We start from the raw sequence: 21,935 nt of genomic DNA, 5'->3' as shown, positions 1-21,935 counted from the left end.
GAAATCATAAATGTTAGGAGCAGCCCATGCCTGAGAAAGCATGTGGCAACTTCTTAGAAGAGGCATTCCGTGTTCCTTTTGAACAGTTTCTTCTAAAAATCTTTAAAACACGCTATTTTTCTAAAGGTCCATGAAAAACCCGGCCTTTCTTGAAGAGGACAACTAATGGCCTACATTCTTGCAAGTGTGATATACAAAATTTTGTAGCTCAGCTTCTCCCTTATCTGGGCGTGCCAAGAAAATGAGGATTTCCTGTAATTTGCATGGTCGAGCAAAGTTCAAGCGATGAGATTTTTCTTCCAGAGCTCTGTTTCTGTGGAATGCTTCAGGGGTCTCCAACCTGGGCAACTTTTAAGACTTGTGAACTTCAACTCCCAGAATTCCTTAGCCAACAAAGCTGGGTGAGGAATTCTGGGAATTGAAGTCCACATGTCTTAAAATTGCCCAGGTTGGAGACCCCTGGAATGCTTCTTTTGTCCAAGGAGAAAAAAAAATCTCCCCATCTCCCTTTGGAACCTCCTTTCTTCTGATTTCACCTTGTGCTTTTCTTTGCAGACCTTGAAACGCAAAGAGAAAGAGTATGAGCATGAGATGGAGCGGCTGGCGAGAGAGAAAATTGCCACGCAGCAACGTTTGGCAGAGCTGAAGAATGAGTTGAGTCAGTGGATGGATGTCTTGGAAATTGATCGGATAATCCGCCAGACAGTTCAACCAGAAGATGATCAGGCATCCACTTCAACTGCTTCAGGTATGTTGGAATGTTTTGGTGCCATTTCATGGCACGATTCCATTTTGTGGCAAGATTAAAAATTAAAAATAAATAAAATATAAAAGGGAAAGAAAAAGGAAGGAAAAGAAAGAGGGAAGAAAGAGAGAAAGCAAGACGAAAGGAAAAGGAAGGAAGGAAGGAAGGAAGGAAGGAAGGAAGGAAGGAAGGAAGGAAGGAAGGAAGGAAGGAAGGAAGGAAGGAAGGAAATGTGCACTGCAAATAAAACTTGTATGTGCTGGAGAAATCATTTCAGTGGTGAGATGAATGGCATATAAATTAATTACATAAAAAGATGTTCTGTTACTCTAAGTAACACTACTACTGCATGAACTGCATTGCATTACCTATCATCTATCTATCATCTCTATCTAAGAGCTGTGGTGGTGGCGCAGTGGTTAGAATGCAGTATTGCAGTCTAATTCTGCAGACTGCCAGGGGTTCGATCCTCACTGGCTCAAGGTTGACTCAGCCTTCCAGCCTTCCGAGGTGGGTAAAATGAAGACCCAGATTGTTGGGGGCAAGAAGTAAAACCTTTTAGAGAGGGCTGTAAAGCACTGTAAAGTGGTATGTAAGTTTTGCTGTTCATCCATCCATCATCCATCCATGCACCTACAGTATCATCTATATATCATTAACATCTATCTCTATTTCTCTATCTAATGTATTTATATCTATCTATATATCATCTATCTCTATCAGCTATTTACATCTATCTACACCTGTCATCTATCAGCTGTCATCTATCGTCTATCTATCATCTATCTATCATCTATCTATCTATCTATCTATCTATCTATCTATCTATCTATCTATCTATCTATCTATCATCTATCTATCTCTATTAAATTTCTACCCATCGCATCAAAGTGACTCTGGGCAGTTTACAACATGTGGCAGAGGAAATAGCGATTTCAGTGGTCAGATGACCTGATTTGGCCTCCTGTGGGTTCCCACCTTTTCCCTCGCCCAGAATTTGACATCTGCCTTTGTTTTATCTCCCCGCAGAAGGAGAAGACAATATGGATGAGGACATGGAAGACAACAGCCCTGTCAATTCGTTGCCGAAGCTCACGCACCGCCAGCATCCCGAGCTCTTGAAAGCAGTGGCCCCCATCGCTGCTGCCCATCGCCCATCGGTTCTGCCGCTGGCCCAGAAGCACGTCCCACCCCATGTCCCACCCCCCCTCCAGCCCCAGGCCCTGGTTCAGCCCCAAGCGATTGTCCCTGCACAGACTCACCTCGTGGCGGCTTCCACCGTGCAATCGACTGTTATCGCCCACACGGCCACTACCCACGCCTCCGTCATTCAGACTGTCAACCATGTCCTCCCGGGCCCCCAGCCCAAGCACATTGCCCACCTCGCACCCTCGTCCACCTCCAGCCCAGTCCAGCTGACGACCACGGCTCAGCCCATCGGCCACATCACTGTGCACCCGGCCGCCCTCAACCACGTAACCCACCTGGGTCAGCAGCTCCCCCTGTACCCGCAGCCCGTGGCGGTCAGCCAGCCCGTGGTGGGCCACATTGCGCACGCCATCTCTCACCAGCAAGTGAATGGAACTGCCAGCCTTGGCCAGCCAGCGGTCATGGCGAAGCCCGGCGTTGGAACTCAAGTTATCCACCACCAACAGCTGGTGGGCCAAACAGTCTTGAACCCCGTCACCATGGTTACCATGCCCCCTTTTCCCGTAAGCACCTTGAAGCTGGCGTAGAATCAGCTGCAAAACAACTGGATAAAACTCCATACATTCCAACTGCCCCGTGGCAGAGAAGTTAGGAGTGAGAGAGGGTTGGAGGCACTGACCCTCCAGCGAGAAGATGGCGCAAGAGAGAGAGAGAGGGCTGCGGGACAGGCAGAGATAACCTTTCCTCCCTCCACCTGTCCCTTCCCCAGTTTTTTTTTTTTTTTCCTGTTTTGATTTCTCTCAAGAAACTCGGTCATGGGAGGGAGGGCGTGGGGTGGGTGGGGAGTAGAAAAACCCATAAGGGCTGCTTCTGCACTTGAATTTTCCCTAATCAGAGAGAAAAATAAATAAATCAATAAACTGTCCTTCACAGTGATTTTTTTTTTTCTTTTGACATGTAATCAGTGAAATAAGACTGTAATAAAGTTCTTAAGACATTGACTTTTCCTTTCAACCACCCCAGCCGTCACGACCGTTTTTTTTTAAAAAAAACTTCCATTATTTTATTTTATTTTTTGATGTGTTGCTTCTTCATAGTTCCTTTTTTTAATGGCTGATCTCTTTTATTAAGACTTTGCATAGAGGAAAAAGAAAAAGAAATCATAGAAAATATATATATATATATTTATATATATATATCTACCTGCATATAGCTACATATGTATAAAAATATGAACACCATCGATGGGAAAATCCTTTTGTTTCCAGGAATAATGGACACATGGTCAACATCACTCCTCCTGCTTTGAAAGGAGAGAAGAGATAGCATCCTTTCTTTTTTTTTAAAGCATCTTGAAAAGATAAAGATGGTTTTGTGGACCAGGGTATTTAAAAAAAAAAAAGGCAAAACACATTACTCCTTTCCCAACTCCTCATTATATTTACATTTCAGTAAAATCATCCATAATCACTGTGACTTGTTATGGCATTTTAAGGATACCCTCTGTCTAATAAAAAGGTAAAAAAATGAGGTTGCACACCCGTGGAATTTGTGATTTATTGTAATGTTCAAACCTCCTGATCAATTGATTTTTTAAAAAAATTCGTTTTCTTACCTGCTTTTATGCCTGATTTGGGGTTTGATTCTGGGTCTTTGAACATCTAATGGTTCCTGCATGGCATGGATCCAACCTGTGGCTTGGATCCAGATAGAAATGAAAACTCAAAAAAAAAAAAAAAAGGTCTTGTGATCTGAAGAGCAGGGAGCAAGTCATAATTCTCTCTGTTGAAATGCATAATTCATCCATAGCTCCTTGCTCTTAAGTTTTATTCCATCTTTTAAGTGGTACGAAGTTGGTAGTCAACACGGAGGGTTTGTGTGAGGGTAGTGAAATGTTGGAGCCTCCAAATCTTGAAGTGACTTTAAGAATAAGCTTTAGGGATTTTGTTTTTATTTTTTTTTACTTGCACATTTTATTTCTTGTTAGATGTTCAGGGAAGTGAAATGTTCAGAGTAGCATGCAAAGCACACCGCTGGATTTTATCAAGCAAAATTACTGTTAGCTCATTGGCAGTTCTGGGTTGCATCAACCCAGCTGGAGAACTTTGAAGTACACTTGGGTGGATCAAAGTGATTTGGTTAATTCAGTAAACCGTGATTAAAATAAACAATGCTGTAGCGTTAAACAAGCAACTGAGAAGAGGCTGTTGTGTGCATACTTTCCATGGTTTGCCTAGGAGAGAAATTCCTCTGTGAATTAGCTGTGCTTGATAGAAAAAGGGGAGAAAAACTTATTTTCATGCTTGACTAAGCTGCTTGCCAGTACCCAGGATTATGCTGACATTAATTCTTTGAGATTTTAGATGGGGTTCTTTCTAATCAAAATGAAAGCCACCAAAAGCTAACAGCCAGAGATCACCTATTTTAACCGATCCTCTGCTACTAGGATTTGCTAAGCCTACCCCAAAACTACATCCCTTTGGCCTGCCTAGAATTGTATTGCTGGGGCAAAAGTAACACAGACTAGGTAAAAGAGACAGGAAAACTTTTATCTGTTGAGGTGGGTGAAAATTTATAATTCCCATCTTTGGGGACCAATCATCTCTTGCCATAAGCTAGTGCTGACCATTGCATTCATTCTGGATGAAAAAAAATAAATACTAAGGTGCCCAACACATATGTATTTAGTTTCAGTTGATAAACCCCCTAACAGCAGCATTCACACCACAATCTTGATGAAAGATGTAACAATTGCATTTATTCCACATGCTTCAATTGTGGTATAGGAGGGTTGGGTTTGGGGGACTCAAATGTAGCTTGCAAAACCAAAGGGGCTCTTACGGATGATGTGTGAACCCAGCCTAAAGGATTCAATTGGTTTGCCTGTGTTTTTACATAGTTTGGGTCTGTTTTCTTGTTGACTTGTAGTTTAACAATCTGCCAAGAATAAATCCAGCAGAATGGTCAATCTCAATCATTCTGTATTTAGGTGCTATACTGAATCTGTCATGGGCTCCAGTAAGTAGGAGTTTCTAGTGGAATCCATTGCTGTATCCAAAGTGGCTTTTTCAAATTTTAAGTGTGCTTAGCATGGCTGACATAATTACGACAGAAGAGTTCTGCAATTCCTTTTTCTTCTGTTTTAACTAGCAGGTTCCCAGGCAGTGAAACACTAATAATCCATGTTAGAAAATGTTTCTTTTTGTTTTGGGAAAATGTTCCTAGAAGCTAGAGTCTGAATGAATGACACTTATGACAAATGCATAGGATTCTAACACACAGGTAGTCTTTGCTTAGCGACTGCCTCATTTAGTGACCATTCAAGAGCCACGGTGGCGCAGTGGTTAAGAATGCAGTACTGCAGGCTACTTCTGCTGACTGCCAGCTGCTTGCAATTTGGCAGTTCGAATCTCACCAGGCTCAAGGTTGACTCAGCTTTCCATCCTTCTGAGGTGGGTAAAATGAGGACCCATATTGTTGGGGGCAATATGCTGACTCTGTAAACCACTTGGACAGGGCTGTAAATCGCTGTAAAGCACTAAATAAGTCTTAAGTGCTATTGCTATTCACGGTTCCACCAGGGATGAAAAGGTAACTTTCCAATCCTTGTTTTTATGACCTTCGTAGGCCTGTAAACAGGAAAGCACAGTCACCATTTCACTTAGTGCTTCACATAACAATCAAATTGCAAGCTCCAATTGTGGTTGCTAAACAAGGACTCCCTGTATTTAAATATCTCCCATTTGACTTCCTGCCTAGTTGAATATTTTGGGATGTCCTAGGAAATTCTTTAAAGAGAAGGTTCTTACATAAAACAGCACCCACATCCAGAGATAAGACTGCACCAGCTTTGGATGCTGGCGCAGTTGTAAAGTTATTTCCTAAGAAAGGCCTTTTTTATCCTTAATCCCAAGACTGGCTCAGTTGGGACCACAAAGCCCCTGCTACATTTTTAAGAATCTTGAGGTGCATATAGCCCAATTTGGCAATGCAAAATACAAGTGTTGATGCTTTCTGGCTATGCGAATGGGCTGGAAAAGTGGAACGTTCTGAAATGCGTTTGCCTAAAAGAGAGACCAGGGCTGGTTGAAACTCTGATTTTAAAAAATCCCCCTCAATTACTGCGTTTGCAAGAGAATAGCCTGCCACCTTCCGCTGACATTTAAAGGGACTGGCGTGCATTGAGGTAACTCAACAGGATTTTCCAACGGACTCCCTTTTTCTCAGCCAACAGTTGATCTGTGCCTCTCCTACAGAAAACCTGTTCTGAGTCCCTCCATCTCAGCCTTCCAGCGCAATTGGACAGATTGGACAGATGAGCCTTTTAGGGGGTGGAGAGATATTAGTGTCCATCTTAGGATATACCTACTTGGAGAGTGCTGGAGGAGTTCATCATTTGAGTTTGCTGATTGAGGGCGTTAGGAACATCCACCTGAATTATCAGCGAGTGTGGATAATTGGCAAATGTGGTTTGTCCCAAGACTAGCCTGAAATGAGCAGACCACTGATCATGGCTTGTACTTTGCATTCTGTATCTGGATTGGGGGGGAGACTGCCAACTGCCCCCACAACACTATTTTTATCCTGCCTTGATTATAATTCAAGCCTGAAGGCATAACCTAATTCTTCTGCTTCCTGTGCCCTCCCCAACAACCACTTGTTGTCTCCAGAAGTTGTTGATGCTCCAACACTGAAGGATTTTAAGAAGAGACTGGACAGCCACTTGTCCTGAATTGTATAGGATCTCCTCCTAGATCTACACTAAAGGGTTGGACTAGAAGACCTGCAAGGACCCTTCCAACTTTGTTAATTCTCTCTGTGAGGGGGATTGGGCTGAGATGGAGTGATTGGCCCCAAAGTCACCCAAGTGGCTTTCATGTCTAAGGCAAGTCTAGAAATCACAGACTCCTGGTTTCTAAACCAGTTCCTTAATCTAAAGTTTCTCAACTTTGGCAATTTTAAGATGTGTGGACTTCAACTCCCAGAATTCCTCAGCCATCATGGCTGGCTGGGGAATTCTGGGAACTGAAGTTCAGGCAGCTTAAATTAGCCAAGTTTGAGACTTAACCTGCCTTAACCACCACACCAAACTGTTTCACCAAATTGATGTCTCTGAAAACACATGGGTGATTTTTTTGGCCCCAAAATATAATCCAGAATGAGGATTTGTGTGTGCACTCAAAAAGTAGCCACCTTTTCTTGCTTGTTAAAGATTTAGAATGTATCTCAGCATCTTTTGATCCTGCAATACATGATTGCATTTACAAGAAAGCAGTTTATTATTTAAGATTTTTTTTTATTTTTTAAAAAATGGTTGAAAAAATAATTAGAAAAGGAAAAAAAAGTTGGAACCACCTGAATAAGTTTTCCTCAAAATTCTGGGCAGCTGGGTGGTCTAGGATCAAGCCTGGTGATAAGATAGGTGCTTGTGTTCTGTAAAATACATCTTTCAATTGATCTGGATTTGTACTGAATATTACAGAAATATTTGATCCTTGATCTGTTGACCTGTTTTTCTGGAGATACTGACTTATGATTGGCAGACTCATGACAACCTGACACTCTGCTGGTTGTTGTTTTTTCTGAATCAAACAGGAAACAAAGAGCACTGCATAGCCATTAAAAAAAGTTTTGTTGACAATATGTATTTTTTCTTCTTCTTTATACATATGTTTGCACTTGAGATAAATTCTTGAGCAATAAAGAAAATATTTTTGCTCTGGACAAAAATAAATAAGGCAAATACACAATATTCATAAAATACCATTATGCGGAACATTATAATAAACAGTACAACAAAGTTTGCACAGTTAAATTATTTTTTGTTTGGTTGTGAGGTGTTCTTTTTTTTGTTTTGTTTTTGTCTTTATATAGTAAAGTGTACCATATGATACATTCTCCAAAAAAGTAGTGCAGAGTTTTCCTTGTTTAAAACATTGATCCCTCAATAATAAGGGTGGCTGGGAGAGGGTTAAGATTTCACTTTGCTATCCAGAGCAAGGGTCTCCAACTTTGGCAGCTGGCTGAGGAATTCTGGGAGTTGAAGTCCACACGTCTTAAAGTTGCCAAGGTTGGAGACCCCTGATCCAAAGAAAATATGCACAAAGGAGAAAGCATTTTCCTCTGCCATGAAACTGTCCAGCAGAACCATGCATGGGTCAAACACTTTGCACACACACACACAAAAATAAAACGAGCAGGGCCAAGGGACTGCGTGCGTGCGTGCATGCCACTACCACCACCAAAAAAATACTTGTTTTTTTGCATTCCAAGGAAAGAAACAACAAAAGAGTTATTACATTGGACAGAAGTTGTTGGCACTTTAGAGCTATGTCAAACTCCCCTTTCCGTGGCTGTCGCTTCAGCTTGGAAGCTGTTGGGAGTGTAGCCACAAATACAGACTTGGTTAAAGGCAAGTGGATAAATAAAGACATGCTGGATGCATAAAAATTTTACATGGGGACAGATTCACAAAACAAAATGAAAAACAGACAGGGGCATCCTCCAATGGGCACTATAGAGCGACCGGTCTCTCAAATCCAGCTAATTCAACCTTCTTTTGGATTCCTAGCAAAAAATCAAGACTCTAGCCCTCAAGATTGTGCAGAAACATACAAGGGTTTTCCCCTGTTCCCCACTTTTTGATCAGTCACTGCTGGAACTCAGCTTTGGAATGACTGATCAAATATACAAACAGAGCAATCTCAATCTAACAAGTTTTTTTTCATGACTGTGTAAGCTGTGAGCTACTAGCTTGATAAGAGTAGGGGGTTCCTTACTCCTAAATCTGGTACAATTTTGGGCAAATCTACAGGATATCCTTCCTATAGTCAACTGAAGAGCTTCCTTTGGAAACCTAGACAAACATTTTGCAAAATTATAGCAATGGTAAAATTTGGAAGAACTCTTTGCTCTACACACTTGCTTACCAACCCCAGGGCAAGAGGCAATTTCGAACACGACAAAACTGGAACAAATGGGAGAATTAAAACATACACAAGAATGATTTTTTGGCCCTGAAATGAGTCCAAGAATGAGGACTTGTTTGTGCACACTCAAAACTCAGCTTTATATATTTTTTTTCCTTGCTTGTTAAAGGCTTAGAAATATCTTGAATGTTTACTTCATTACATGGAAGATGCTGTTAAAACATTGTTTGAAGTGACAAGTGCAGGAAAATCCCCACTCCCCTCCCTCCCCCTTTTCAAAAGCTTTTTGCAGTGATGCTAAAACTTCACGTTCTCCCAGCAGCTCCGACTTTCATTTATTCTCAATCAGCGTCTGGACCTTGCAGACTAAATCTCTTGCTATCTTCAGAATCTCTTGGGCATTGTGATGTTCGGCCATCTCTGCACACAAAATAGCAAAGGCATTGGGGAAAAGATTAGCAACAGCAAAGGCTACAAGATTATCTTAAGGCTCACCCAATGTGCATTTAAATTTTGATAAGGGGCAGAAACTTGACCAATCTCAGCCACTGTCCACATTTTTATCAGATCATGAAGGGGGCTGAATATTGCTGGTTTAAGAAGACCCCCCCCCACCAGAAATTCTATTCAACCCCTTTGAAGCAATGTTTTACAGTTAGGTAGGACAAAGGAACAAGAACAGATTAGGCGAAATCCAACTCAAAAACAGTAACTGTGAGAGGGGCCTTGGAGTCCTAGCGGACAATCACTTAAATGTGAGTCAATAGTATGCGGCGGCAGCCAGAAAAACGAATACAATCCTTGGTTGTATAAGGGATAGAATCAAAATGTGAAGTATTTTGGAGCATAAAACTTTAGTAAGACTACACATGGAAAACCGCATCCAGTTTAATCCAGAGGAATTATTGAGTCTATCATCTGCACTTCTATAATTGTCTGGTTTGGGTCTGCAACCCAACAGGACAGACAGACTTCAGAGGATAATTAGGACTGCAGAAAAAACAATTACTACCAACCTACCTTCCATCGAGGACCTGCAGGAGTCAAAAAGAGGGCTGTGAAAATATTTACAGACCCCTCACATCCCGGACATAAACTCTTTCAACTCCTACCCTCAAAACGACGCTATAGACTTGCACACCAGAACAACTAGACATAAGGACAGTTTTTCCCCGAAAGCCATCACTCTGCTAAACAAATAATTCCCTCAACACTGTCCAACCATTTACAAAGTCTGCACTACTATTACTGTTAATCTTCTCATCACTCCTTATCACCCATCCCCTCCCACTTATGACTGTAACTTTGCAGCTTGTATCCTTACAATTTATATTGACTGTTTCCTAGTATGACTTGAATGCTTATTGTACCCTAGGACTATCATTAAGTGTTATACCTTATGATTCTTGACTCTTGACGAATGTATCTTTTCTTTTATGTATACTGAGAGCATTTGCACCAAGACAAATTCCTTGTGTGTCCAATCACACTTGGCCAATAAAGAATTCTATCCTGTTTTGCTCACATTACAAAAAAGATGTTGACACTTTGGAAAAAATACAGAGAAGAGCAACTAAGACGATTAAAGGCCTGAAGACAAAAAAATATGAAGAACAGTTGCAAGAATTGGATATAGCTAGTTTAGAGGAAAGAAGGTGGACATGATAGCAGTGTTCCAGTATTTCAGAGGCTGCTGCCACAAAGTGGAGCGGGTCAACTTATTTTCCAAAGCACCAGAAGGCAAGGCAAGAAATAATGGATGGAAACTAACCAAGGAGAGAAGCAACCTGGTATTAAAGAGAAACTTCCTAAAAGTGAGAATAATTAATCAGTGGAAAAGTATGTATTTTCGGTTGTGGTACCCAGGGTCATGTGATCACCATTTGCAACCTTCACAGCAGCCTTTGAACAATGAGGGAAACTGGATTTGTTCAACAAAGGCCTGATTAATTTAAGTGCAGTGATTTGCTTACAAGCAGGCAAAAAAAAAATACGTAAAATGGATTGCTACTCAACAACTGTCTTCCTTAGCAATCTGGACCAATTGTGGTCGTAAATTGAGGACTATCTGCCACTGTTCCTTCTATCTCCTACATTTCAGCATAAATGTCAGTTAGTAAGTGAAACATGCGGACGTTAAGCAAATCTGGTTTTCCCCAGATGCTTTCAAAAGCCAACTGGGAAGGTTACAAATTATCACTTGTTCTTAGGACATTGCAACTGTCATAAATACGTCGGTTGCCAGGCGCCCAAATTGTGAGCATGTGGCCATGGGAATGCTGCAACAGTTGTAAGTATGAAAACCGACCATAAGTCACTTTTTCAGCAACATTGTAACTTTGAACAGTGACTAAGCAAATAAGTCGAGGACTATCTGCAAATGGGGAATTAACCCTCTCACTAATAAAAAATGGACAGAATCTTGTTCAGTTCTTATTTCCTTACCGTTAAAAAACTTGATGATGTCAGTGAAGTCCATGTTGTTATCGCGGATAATCTCTCGATAAGACTCCACTAGTGCTAAGGCAATGAAAAGGACAAAATGTTCGGAAGAGATGTGCTTCGCTGCCCAGATAACTTCCCACACTGTAAATACATCCTCGTACAACAATTCTGAATGGAACAGACATTAGAAAGAGCATGGAATTACTTCAGCGCATCACAATCAAAATGGACGAAAAGATTTCACCCCATAGAGTCTCTAAAATGGCAAGTTTTAAGATTTTGTGGACTTCAACTCCCAGAATTCCCCAGCCATCATGGGGGAATTCTACAGTGCCCTACGTCATGCCCTTGTTGGAGTGGAGTGGGAGTGTGGCTCCGGTGGCTGTGGAAAAAACGGGGGAAGGGCACAGTCCGGCTGTGCATTCAGAGGAAGACCCAGGGCCACCCCCTCTTCATCCTAGGGCACGCTGGGAGGAACGGAGAAGGGAGCAACATGGCTTATGGGAGAGAAAAAGGCCTTGACCCCTTTCATTAGTTGCAGCTGGGAGAACAGCGTGCATTAGTTGCAGCTGGAAGCAAAGCGTGCATTATTTTTGTCAAGGCTTATCTGAGTTTTGACGTCCTCCCAACTGTGTGTGCTTCATTATCTTTTGGAAGTCTGCAATTTATTATCCTGGCTTGTTGTGTTAATTACTTCAGCATGGTTTGTGTTGGTTTTTTTATTTCTAATTTATCTGTACTTTGGGTTCGGATTGCATTTCTTCCCTTTGTAGACTGTTTTTGGAAGAGTTTGATCTCCAGCCGAGGATAACTGGACATTGGGGGCCAAGTTGGAGGTATTAAAGGGAATTTACCCATTTTTGTGACTTTGTTATTTTTGTGCCACGGCCTGGGTCATCACACCTAGGAAAAAAAATTCCTTACCTCTTTTAAAATCTAGCAGGAACCACCGGTAGCAGAAGTAGAAGTGCGTATAATCTCCATTCTGGTGCATCAATTCAAAGAGCTCAGAATCTAAAATCTTTTTTGACACACACAGAAAAAAAAAAAATACATGCTGTGAGGTACTTATACATTTTTTGGTATACGCAATCATGTCAAATACAATTTTATGAAGAATCTAGAATGCTCTCTTTCCTTCAATCATCCTCCTTCTCCCATATTGTCCATCTTTTTTTTTTTAACCTCCTGCAAGAATTCCGATTAAGGGGGAAGAGATAGAAATACCGTATGGTACTAGGAAAATCAGTACTGGTAGTCCTTGACTTGTAACCATTCATTTAGTGACCGCTGAAAGTTACAACGGCGCTGAAAAAAAAAGTTACTTATGCCTAGGTTTCACACTTATGACCGATACAGCATCCTCAAGCTCGTAGCGATCAAAATTCACGCACTTGGTTGTACTGTCCCAGAGTCATGTGATCTCCATTCGCAACCTTCCCAGATGACTTCTGACGAGTAAAGACAATGGTGGGAGCTGGATTCACTTAACAACCCTGAGATTCATTTAACAACTGCAGTGATTTGCTTAACAACCATGGCAAAAAAAAAAGTGTAAAATCAGGTGCTATTCACTTAATAGGGAGTAGAAAGTCTGCTTCCTATGGTGATTGTGAGGATTACCAGTTCGTATCTGCCTTTAATCGGTTTAAATTAAATGGGCTAATCATTAAAGGTGTTTATTATTAAAGATGCAGTGGTCGAGGTGTTGGACTAGACCAGGGGTGTCCAACCTTGGCAACTTTAAGACTTGTGGACTTCAACTGCCAGAATTCCTCAGCCAGCAAAGCTGGCTGAGGAACTCTGGGAGTTGAAGTCCACAAGTCTTAAAGTTGCCAAGGTTGGACACCCCTGGACTAGACACTGGATGAATGTGGGTTGTAGTCTTCCTCTGGGTATAAAGGTAGGCAGGGTGATTATGGACCAGTTCCTCCCTCTCTCCCAGACCAACTCACACCACGGGTTTGTTGTTGCAGAGAAAAGAGGAGGCCACTGCATTAGGTGTGACACCTGGAGTTCTAGAAAAGAGGATGGATCTATATTCTCTTCTTAATTATTGTTAGCTGCTCAGAGTTAAGTACAGGCAGCAAGTTTTGTCCCATTGTACGACATTTCTTGCCCCAGTTGTTAAGTAAATCATTGTATTTGTCATGTTAGTAACGTTTGTTAAGGGAATCTGGATTCCCCATTGACTTAGCTTGTCAGGAGGTCACAAAAGCCGATCTCATGACGCCCTCCCCCCCAGGACACTGAAACCGTCATAAATATGAACCAGCTGTCCAACATCTGAATTTTGATCGTGTGAAAATGGGGATGCTCCAACGGTTGTAACCCTAACCCTTTTCCAATCTAAGGTTTTCAAGTTAGTCAACTATAAACTCCTGACTTAAAGGGAATTTTGCTGGGAACCTCCTTTCTCCTCTTCCCACATCTTCTGGTACAGGGATCTCCAAACTTGGCAACTTTAAGACTTGTGGACTTCAACTCCCAGAATTCCCCAGCCAGCTGAGGAATTCTGAGAGTTGAAGTCCATTAAGTCTTAAAAGTTGCCAGGATTTGGAGACCCCTGTTCTAGTAGATAAGAGCAACATATGGTCCGTTCTGCTTCCCATTACAGCAGAAAGAAACAAGCTACTGTGTTTTTCCTGAAAATAAGACCCTGTCTTGTATTTTTTCTGCCACCAAAAAAAGGCACCAGGTCTTATTTTCAAGGGGGATGTCATCTACTGACTCACCTCACTTATGCGCGTTGTCCCCGGCCGCCTTTTCACTGTCAGAGGCCTTCAAAAACTTATTTGGATAGTTGCAACCAGGTCTCGCACACCTCGGCCCATTTCTTCATCCAGCAAGGCCTCTACAGCCCGGAGCTCTGTTATTGGCTACAGAGGCCTTCAGGAAAAACTTGCCGGCTGCAGAAGAAATGGGCCGAGGTGTGCAAGACTGGCTGAAACTGTCCGAAGATAAGTAGCAAGGAAGCTCCACCCCCTCATCCCCACTCTAGCTTAATGTTTACCTATGCACCCTGGAGTGGGCAGGGTCTTAATTAGGGCTTATTTTGGCGGGTAGGGCTTATATTGGGCGCACATGTAAAAATCAAGTTAGGACTTACTTTCTGAGTAGGTCGTATTTTCGGGGGAATGGTATGTGTGGCTCAGAATCCAGATATTATTTACCAAAGCATTTAATGGGCATAAAGTGTGAGGTACAGTTGATTTATTGTTGACCTTGTCCTTTTTCTGGGTGGGGGAAAAGATATTATTGCAATTACACATTTTATTTACGATTACAATAACTTCTATCTGCCCGATAGTCAAAGCATCCTGTGATGTATTTGGTTTTATTCTTTACTTTTGTATTGCTTTGAGGCTTGGCTAAAATTCCGAGCTTCTGAAAGATGACAAGAAGAGCTAAAAAAAAAAAATCTTTTAAATACACATACCGAAATAAAACCCACCTGGATAAGAGACCTCATGTTTGCAAAATGTGTGTCCATGGCACCTCCGTTGGGGAAATTTTGGCTCATTCGCTTCATGAGATGAGTAAAGCAGCTGTAAGCCAGCTCATCTAAAACCAGGCAAAGGAAGGCGTTAGCTCCACCGATTCTCAATAATTGCATGAAGAAACCAATATTTATTATCTGCTTTTTAACCAGCAAGCAGCGCCCAGGACATTGAACAACACAAAGGAGGAAACTGTTCCAGGCCAGTCTTGAAGTAGCATGCTGAGGACAACACTCCAAATCATAATGGAAGGAACCAGAACATTAGAATAGAATAGAATAGAATAGAATAGAATAGAATAGAATAGAATAGAATAGAATAGAATAGAATAGAATAGAATAGAATAGAATAGAATAGAATAGAATAGAATAGAATAGAATAGAATGAGCTGGAAGGGACTTTTGGAGGTCTCCTAGTCCAGCCCCCTGCTCAAGCAGGAGAACCTACACTATTTCAGATAAGTGACTGTCTCTAGTCTCTTCTTAAAAACCTCCAGTGATGGTGCGCCCACGATGTCTGGTGGGAAGCTGTTCCACTGGTTAATTGTCCTCCCTGTTAGGAAGTTTCTGCTTAATTCCAAGTTGCTTCACTCCTTGATTAGCTTCCATCCATTGTTTCTTATCCTGCCCTCTGATGCTTTGGAGAATAATTTGACCCCCTCTTCATTGTGGCAGCCCCTCAAATACTGGAACATTGCTATTAATTATTACAGGTAGTCTCAACTTACAACAGTTTGTTTAATTACCGTTCAAAGTTATAATGGCCCTGAAAAAAAGTGACCGATGACCTTTTTTCACACAACTGTTGCGGCATCCCCAGGGTCACGTGATCAAAATTCAGGCGCTTGGCAACTGACTCATATTTATGACCGTTACGCTGTCCTGGAGTCATGAGACCTTCCAACAAGCAAAGTCAATGGGGAAGCCAGGTTCACTTAACAACCGGGTTACTAATTTAACAACTGATTACAGATCATCAGAGTTGGAAAGGACCTTGTAGGTCATCTAGTCCAACCCCCCGCCCAAGCGGGAGACCCTACACCACTTCTGACAAATGACAGTCCAATCTCTTCTTGAAAGTCTCAACTGATGGCGCTCCCACAACTTCCGAGGGCAAGCTGTTCCAGGGATTGGAACTGCAGGGATTCACTCAACAACAGTGGCAAGAAAGGATGTAAAATGGGACAAAAGTCATTTAACAAATGTCTCCCTTAGCAACAGAAATGTTGGCGCTCAGTTGTGGTCGTAAGTCAAGGACGCCCTGTACTGCAAGTGGAAAGTAATCACATCATCCCATGTTTTATAGTTTCCTTTTTGCTCATACTGAAAATGACATGCAATCATTTGAAGATTTCTGGGAGCCAATGCCAATGGGTTTGGAAGGCTTCAGGTTGGTGGATTGGCCAGTTCATTACTAAACTAGCACTGATTAGGCTACCTAGTTTGGTAATGAAAGGATCCCGGAATTCAACCCTGAGCTACAAATATTCTCTTTGATCAGATGAATGGATGTTAGTTAGAACTCTCAATCAATCAATCAATCAATCAAAACAGGTCAATGCAACGTGCTTCCTTCTCAGATGAACTTGCAGAGGGAGGGGGGATTTAGGAGAGAGTGATGGGGGGGGGGGTCGGGATCGGCCTGAGAGAAGTTGAAGCCCAAGGAAAATCTCTAGTGATAGATTTCAGATTATCGATTTAGTACTGTATTAGGGTAGGAAGGAAAGTGTGACAGCCTATAGATAAATTGTAATATTAAGGGAGCCTATTTACAACCCATCTTAAATTATTTAAGAAAAAATAAATCAATGGAATAGGTTGCCTCCCAGAGTGGTGGGTGCTCCATCACTGGAGGTTTTCCAAAATAGACCAGACAACCATTTGACCGGAATGGTATAAAGTCTCTTGCCTTGAGAGGGGGCTGGACTAGAAGACTTCAGAGGTCCCTTCCAGCTCTATGATTGTATATTCATCACCCATCGTTCCTTTCTTTCTCCCTAGTAATCAATATGATGTACCCTGTCAGAGTGCACACAGTGTGACTATGTGAGACAATCCAGGAGCAAATACAGTAAACAGAGGTTTGTATTTTAAATAGTGGTTTTATCTACAAAGAATATATACTTACAGATACTTTAGTCAGACCTCAAAACAAACAGCAATCGACCATTATAGCACGGAAGCACACACGGAGAGAGAGATACACCCCAACGGCCTCTTTTTATTACAGGCTCTTAAAGTGCCCAAAACCCTTGCTGACTCATTCCCAGCATTACATCATCATAGCAGCTGGTCAGCTCTTAAACCATCGTCCTGACATATCCACTGAGCATGCTCAGTCCACCTGGGGCTCCTTTTAAAAGTGGGAGGCTGGCTCAGTTTTTCTGCCTAGGGTTTTGTAAATTTACAGTTCTTCTGAGCCCACAGATACATCTCCAGTGATTTCAGGATATACTGAGAAATGAGAAGGTTGTTTGTATGTATATATGATATTATGGACAGGCTGACATAAAAACATAAAGTCTATGTAAACACTAAGGGCTGCACAATGTTGAAATACTAAGATTTAAAAGCCGACCAGCAGCAGTAATAGCTGCCAGATGTGGCTGATGAAATGAAGGTGATTCAGCATAGCATGGGTATTTCCCTTTAACATTGGGGATGGGTTCTATCCCTTTAAGAGATATGTATGTATGTATGTATGTATGTATGTATGTATGTATTTATGTATGTATATCTATCTATATATCTATATCTATCTATCTATCATCTATCTATCTATCTATCTATCTATCTATCTATCTATCTATCTATCTATCTATCTATCTATCTATCTATCTATGTTTTCTGAGGTTTTCGCGGGTATTTGTATGTGGATCTTTGGTTATTCGGGTTTTCTCCCGCATAAAATTGGAAGTATCTAGGCCACGTTTCGATGAAGTCTCATACATCACCTTCAGGCTTGTGTCTTCGGCTTTGTGCTTCTCGGAGTAATGTGAGCTTGCAGCTGCTTCTTCCTTTTAACTGCTAGTGGGGGTGTGACTTGATTGGGTGGGGGCCAACCCCCCACCCAATCAAGTCACACCCCCACTAGCAGTTAAAAGGAAGAAGCAGCTGCAAGCTCACATTACTCCGAGACGTCGCCTAGATACTTCCAATTTTAGGCGGGAGAAAACCCGAATAACCAAAGATATATTGTGTCCAGTATTCATTGCAGAGTTCTCCGTGTAGTTCAGAAGAAGTTTGCTTGAAAGATATTTTGCCTACTGCATGTATTTTCTGTACATATCTGTTGTAGATAAACCACTGTTAAATGTATAAGTCTCTGTGTGCTCTATGCAGCCAAAAAAGCTAATGCAATCCTAAACTGCATTAACAGAGGGATACAATCAAGATCAAGTGAAGTACTAATACCATTCTATAAAGCCTTAGTAAGACCACATCTAAAAGTACCGCATCCAGTTTTGGTCACCACACTATAAAAAAAATGAGACTCTAGAAAAAGTGCAGAGAAGAGCAACCAAGATGATTAGGGGACTGGAGACTAAAACATATGAAGAATGGTTACAGGAACTGGGCATGGCTAGTCTAGTAAAGAAATGGAACAGGGGAGACATAATAGCAGTCTTCCAATATTTGAAGGGCTGCCACAGAGAGGAAGGGGTCAAGCTATTGTCTAAAGCACCTGTAGGCCAGACAAGGAATAATGGATGGAAACTGATCAAAGAGAGATTCAACCTAGAAATAAGGAGAAACTTTCTGACAGTGAGAACAATCAACCAATGGAACAGCTTGCCTTCGGAAGTTGTGGGAGCGCCATCACTGGAGGCTTTCAAGAAGAGATTGGACTGCCATTTGTCAGAAATGGTGTAGGGCGGGGGGTTGGACTAGATGACCTACAAGGTCCCTTCCAACTCTGATTATCTGTTATCTGTTGTGTTTTGCTCCTGGGTTGTCTCATAATAGCAAACGCTCTGACACACAAGCTAGAAAAAGCAACCATGGGATTTCTTACCTTTGTCAAGTATAACCAGGAGAGGAGCCAGAAGGTCACACATTCCTTGGACGTATCCTACTTCCAAATGTTCCCAAACATAGCTGCAACAGCAAAAAGAGAACAAATGTATCTTCAGCACATTGTGGCTCATTAAAATATGGCTGCTCCTTATTTTCTGTGCATTTAAAAGAACTCAGAATGTCATTGGCACCAAAATGAATCAGGAAGACCCTTTTTTTATGAGATTGGTCCACCGCATGAAACTCCATGGCCTTCACAGAACCTCGCAAAATTAAAGATAGCACAAGCAGCAAATATCATCATTAATTAAAATAGTAAAAGCCCAACCCCTTTTCCCCAAATGAGGCACTAAAATTAATGAATTAAAAATTGTTTGGTGTGGCACCACTAAGGCCTACCCAAAGGTGCTTTTTTCAGGAGGCAACTGGACTTTCTTGTTTTCTTTGAAGACGTTTCTCTCTCTCAGAGCTGGAGAAGCTTTCTTGGATGAGAAGCAAAACGTTTTTTAACAAAAACAAGACGGTCCTGTTGTCTCTTGAAAAAGCACCTTTGGGACAACCATGACCTGGATGAATGAGAATCTCCATATACTTAGGCCTACATAATTCTTGTCACCTGCTCCTAGAGGGAAATGAGTCACCTATCTAATCTATCTATCCATCCATCTCTATCTATCTATCTATCTATCTATCTATCTATCTATCTATCTATCTATCTATCTATCTATCTATCTATCTATCTATCATCTATCTATCCATCTCTATCTATCCATCCGTCTTCTATCTATCTATCTATCTATCTATCTATCTATCTATCTATCTATCTATCTATCTATCTATCTATCTATCTATCTATCTATCCAACTATCCAACTATCCATCTATCTATCCATCCGTCTATCTATCTATCTATCTATCTATCTATCTATCTATCTATCTATCCATCTATCTATCCATCTATCTATCTATCTATCTATCTATCTATCTATCTATCTATCTATCTATCTATCCATCCATCTCTATCCATCCATCAATCCATGTTCTATCCATCCATATATCTATCCATCCATCTCTATCTATCTATCTATCTATCTATCTATCTATCTATCTATCTATCTATCCATCTCTATCCATCCATCAATCCATGTTCTATCCATCCATATATCTATCCATCCATATCTATCTATCTATCTATCTATCTATCTATCTATCTATCTATCTATCTATCTATCTATCTATCTATCTATCTATCTATCTATCTATCTATCTATCTATCTATCTATCTATCTATCTATCTATCTATCTACCTACCTACCTACCTACCTACCTACCTACATACCTACCTATAAGGCCTCCCATCTTCTAGAAAATGACAAGGGAAAGAATTTCAAAATCTCGATAGGAGAACTAAGCATGTTTAGCGGTACAAAGATTCTCCATGATAAAGCAGTTCTGGGTCCATTCTCTTGGCATAAAGGTATAGGTAGTCCTTGACTTACAACAATTTGTTTAGTAACAATTTGGAGTAACAATGGCACGGAAAAAAGTGACTTATGACCATTTTTCACACTTACAACCACTTGGAGCATCCCTATAGTCATGTGATTTAATTCAGACACTTTTGCAACTGATTCATATCTATCACGGTTGCAATGTCCCGAAGTCATCCGATCACCTTTTGCGACCTTCTGACAAGCAAAGTCAATGAGGAAGCCAGATTCACTTAACAATCATGTTACTAGCTTAACCACTGCAGTGATTCACTTAACAACTGTGGCAAGAAAGGTCATAAAATGGGGAAAAATTCACTTAAGAACTGTCTTGCTTAGCAACAGAAATGTTGGGCTCAATTGTAATCATAAGTCGAGGACTACCTGAACTCATCACCCAAAGAAAAGGAATCAAACAGGAATACAAAGCGATTGCAAAGCTGAAGAGTTTTTTTGAGAGTATGAGGAAGATGGCAAATGTTAACAACTTTGATGGACCCTGAAGAAAGCTATGTAGGCTGTAACATAAATGGCCTTTGGATTGGATGGTCAAGAAAACATTTGGGAAAAAGGAAATGGCAAAACTTTTATATTGTTAGCAACCATGTATCCATATAGTTGTCCAAAGATGCTGTTCAAAAAGGCAATTGGACTTTCTTAGTTTTTTCCTTGAAAATGTTTTGTTTCTCATCCAAGAAGCTTCTTCAGTTCTGGCTTTCAAATGGTGGTGAATGGAAGGATTATATTCTTAGCATCCATCTGGTCATTAGCACTCTGAGAGTCGTTGAGGCCACTTGGGGGTTTATCTGGGGCCTCAAGGTCACCTGAATCAGAGTGCAAATGGGTGTGGAACTATCTTGGTACTGCCAAAAGAATTGTGTTATAGACAGGGAGTAGGTGGTGGGTCAAACCGAAGAAGCTTCTTGGATGAGAAGTGAAATGTCTTCAAGGAAAAAAAACCAAGGAAGTCCAAGCTGTCTTTTGGAAAAGCCTCTTTGGGACAACCATGACCTGGATGATTAAGAATCTCCATAGACATTTATCCATATAGTTGTTACTAAGACCTGAGTTTAATTCAAGGTGGACTCCACCATATCTATGGGTATGGGTATGAGTGTGCGTAATATGTATAAAAGCATACACATAAATATTTTGAGAATGATAGCAGTCATTTATCATGAAAACAGAATGAAAAAGCAGGCAACCTTTTGGTGGCCAAGGGGCACACTTTTTATTTAAAAATGTGGTGTTCAGGGCCTCCAATAGACAATAATGTCACCATAGAGAACATTCCATAGATTCTAACCCAGATAGCCGGAGCCATGATGGCACAGTGCTTAGAGCGCAGTACTGCAGGCTACTTCTGCTGACTGCCGGCTGACTGCAATTTGGTAGTTTGAATCTCACCAGACTCAAAGTTGACTCAGCCTTCCATCCTTCTGAGGTGGGTAAAATGAGAACCCAGATTGTTTGGGGCAATAGGCTGACTCTAAACCGCTTAGAGAAGGTTGTAAAGCACTGTGAAGTGGTATATAAATCTAAGTGCTATTGCTATCTACCCAGACCAGCAAATCAACCAATTCTAGGAGATCAAAGCCACCCACAGATGTTCTATTGGGTAATCTCAAGATTTCACTCTGTTCTGCTGCATCTGACTCCAGA

At 41.2% G+C, this 21,935-nt stretch overlaps 2 protein-coding genes across 5 annotated transcripts in view; one reads left to right on the top strand and one right to left on the bottom strand.

Moving 5' to 3' along the window:
- The window catches only part of MNT (MAX network transcriptional repressor), a 72,016-nt gene extending 68,961 nt beyond the window's left edge, over positions 1 to 3,055 (top strand). Inside the window, exons 5-6 of the mRNA XM_026682693.2 lie at positions 556 to 748; positions 1,775 to 3,055. Coding sequence (XP_026538478.2) covers positions 556 to 748; positions 1,775 to 2,481 — 900 coding nt within the window. The 3' untranslated portion in view covers positions 2,482 to 3,055. The remainder of the gene's footprint in view (positions 1 to 555; positions 749 to 1,774) is intronic.
- A 4,463-nt stretch (positions 3,056 to 7,518) lies between these two features.
- SGSM2 (small G protein signaling modulator 2) overlaps positions 7,519 to 21,935 on the bottom strand; it is a 138,456-nt gene continuing 124,039 nt past the window's right edge. For all 4 annotated transcript variants that reach the window (XM_087957334.1, XM_087957337.1, XM_087957329.1 and 1 more), the window contains 5 exons: positions 18,783 to 18,865; positions 14,723 to 14,832; positions 12,193 to 12,289; positions 11,269 to 11,436; positions 7,519 to 9,243 (listed from right to left, as the gene is read on the bottom strand). In XM_087957334.1, the coding sequence (XP_087813460.1) occupies positions 9,155 to 9,243; positions 11,269 to 11,436; positions 12,193 to 12,289; positions 14,723 to 14,832; positions 18,783 to 18,865 (547 nt within the window). In that variant the 3' untranslated portion in view covers positions 7,519 to 9,154. The remainder of the gene's footprint in view (positions 9,244 to 11,268; positions 11,437 to 12,192; positions 12,290 to 14,722; positions 14,833 to 18,782; positions 18,866 to 21,935) is intronic.

This window comes from Notechis scutatus, chromosome 1 (genome assembly GCF_049901735.1).
Source record: "Notechis scutatus isolate UNSWTSFEM ecotype Mainland chromosome 1, rNotScu1.2, whole genome shotgun sequence".
NCBI lineage: Eukaryota > Metazoa > Chordata > Lepidosauria > Squamata > Elapidae > Notechis > Notechis scutatus.
This window is presented reverse-complemented; position numbering and strand designations above follow the sequence as displayed.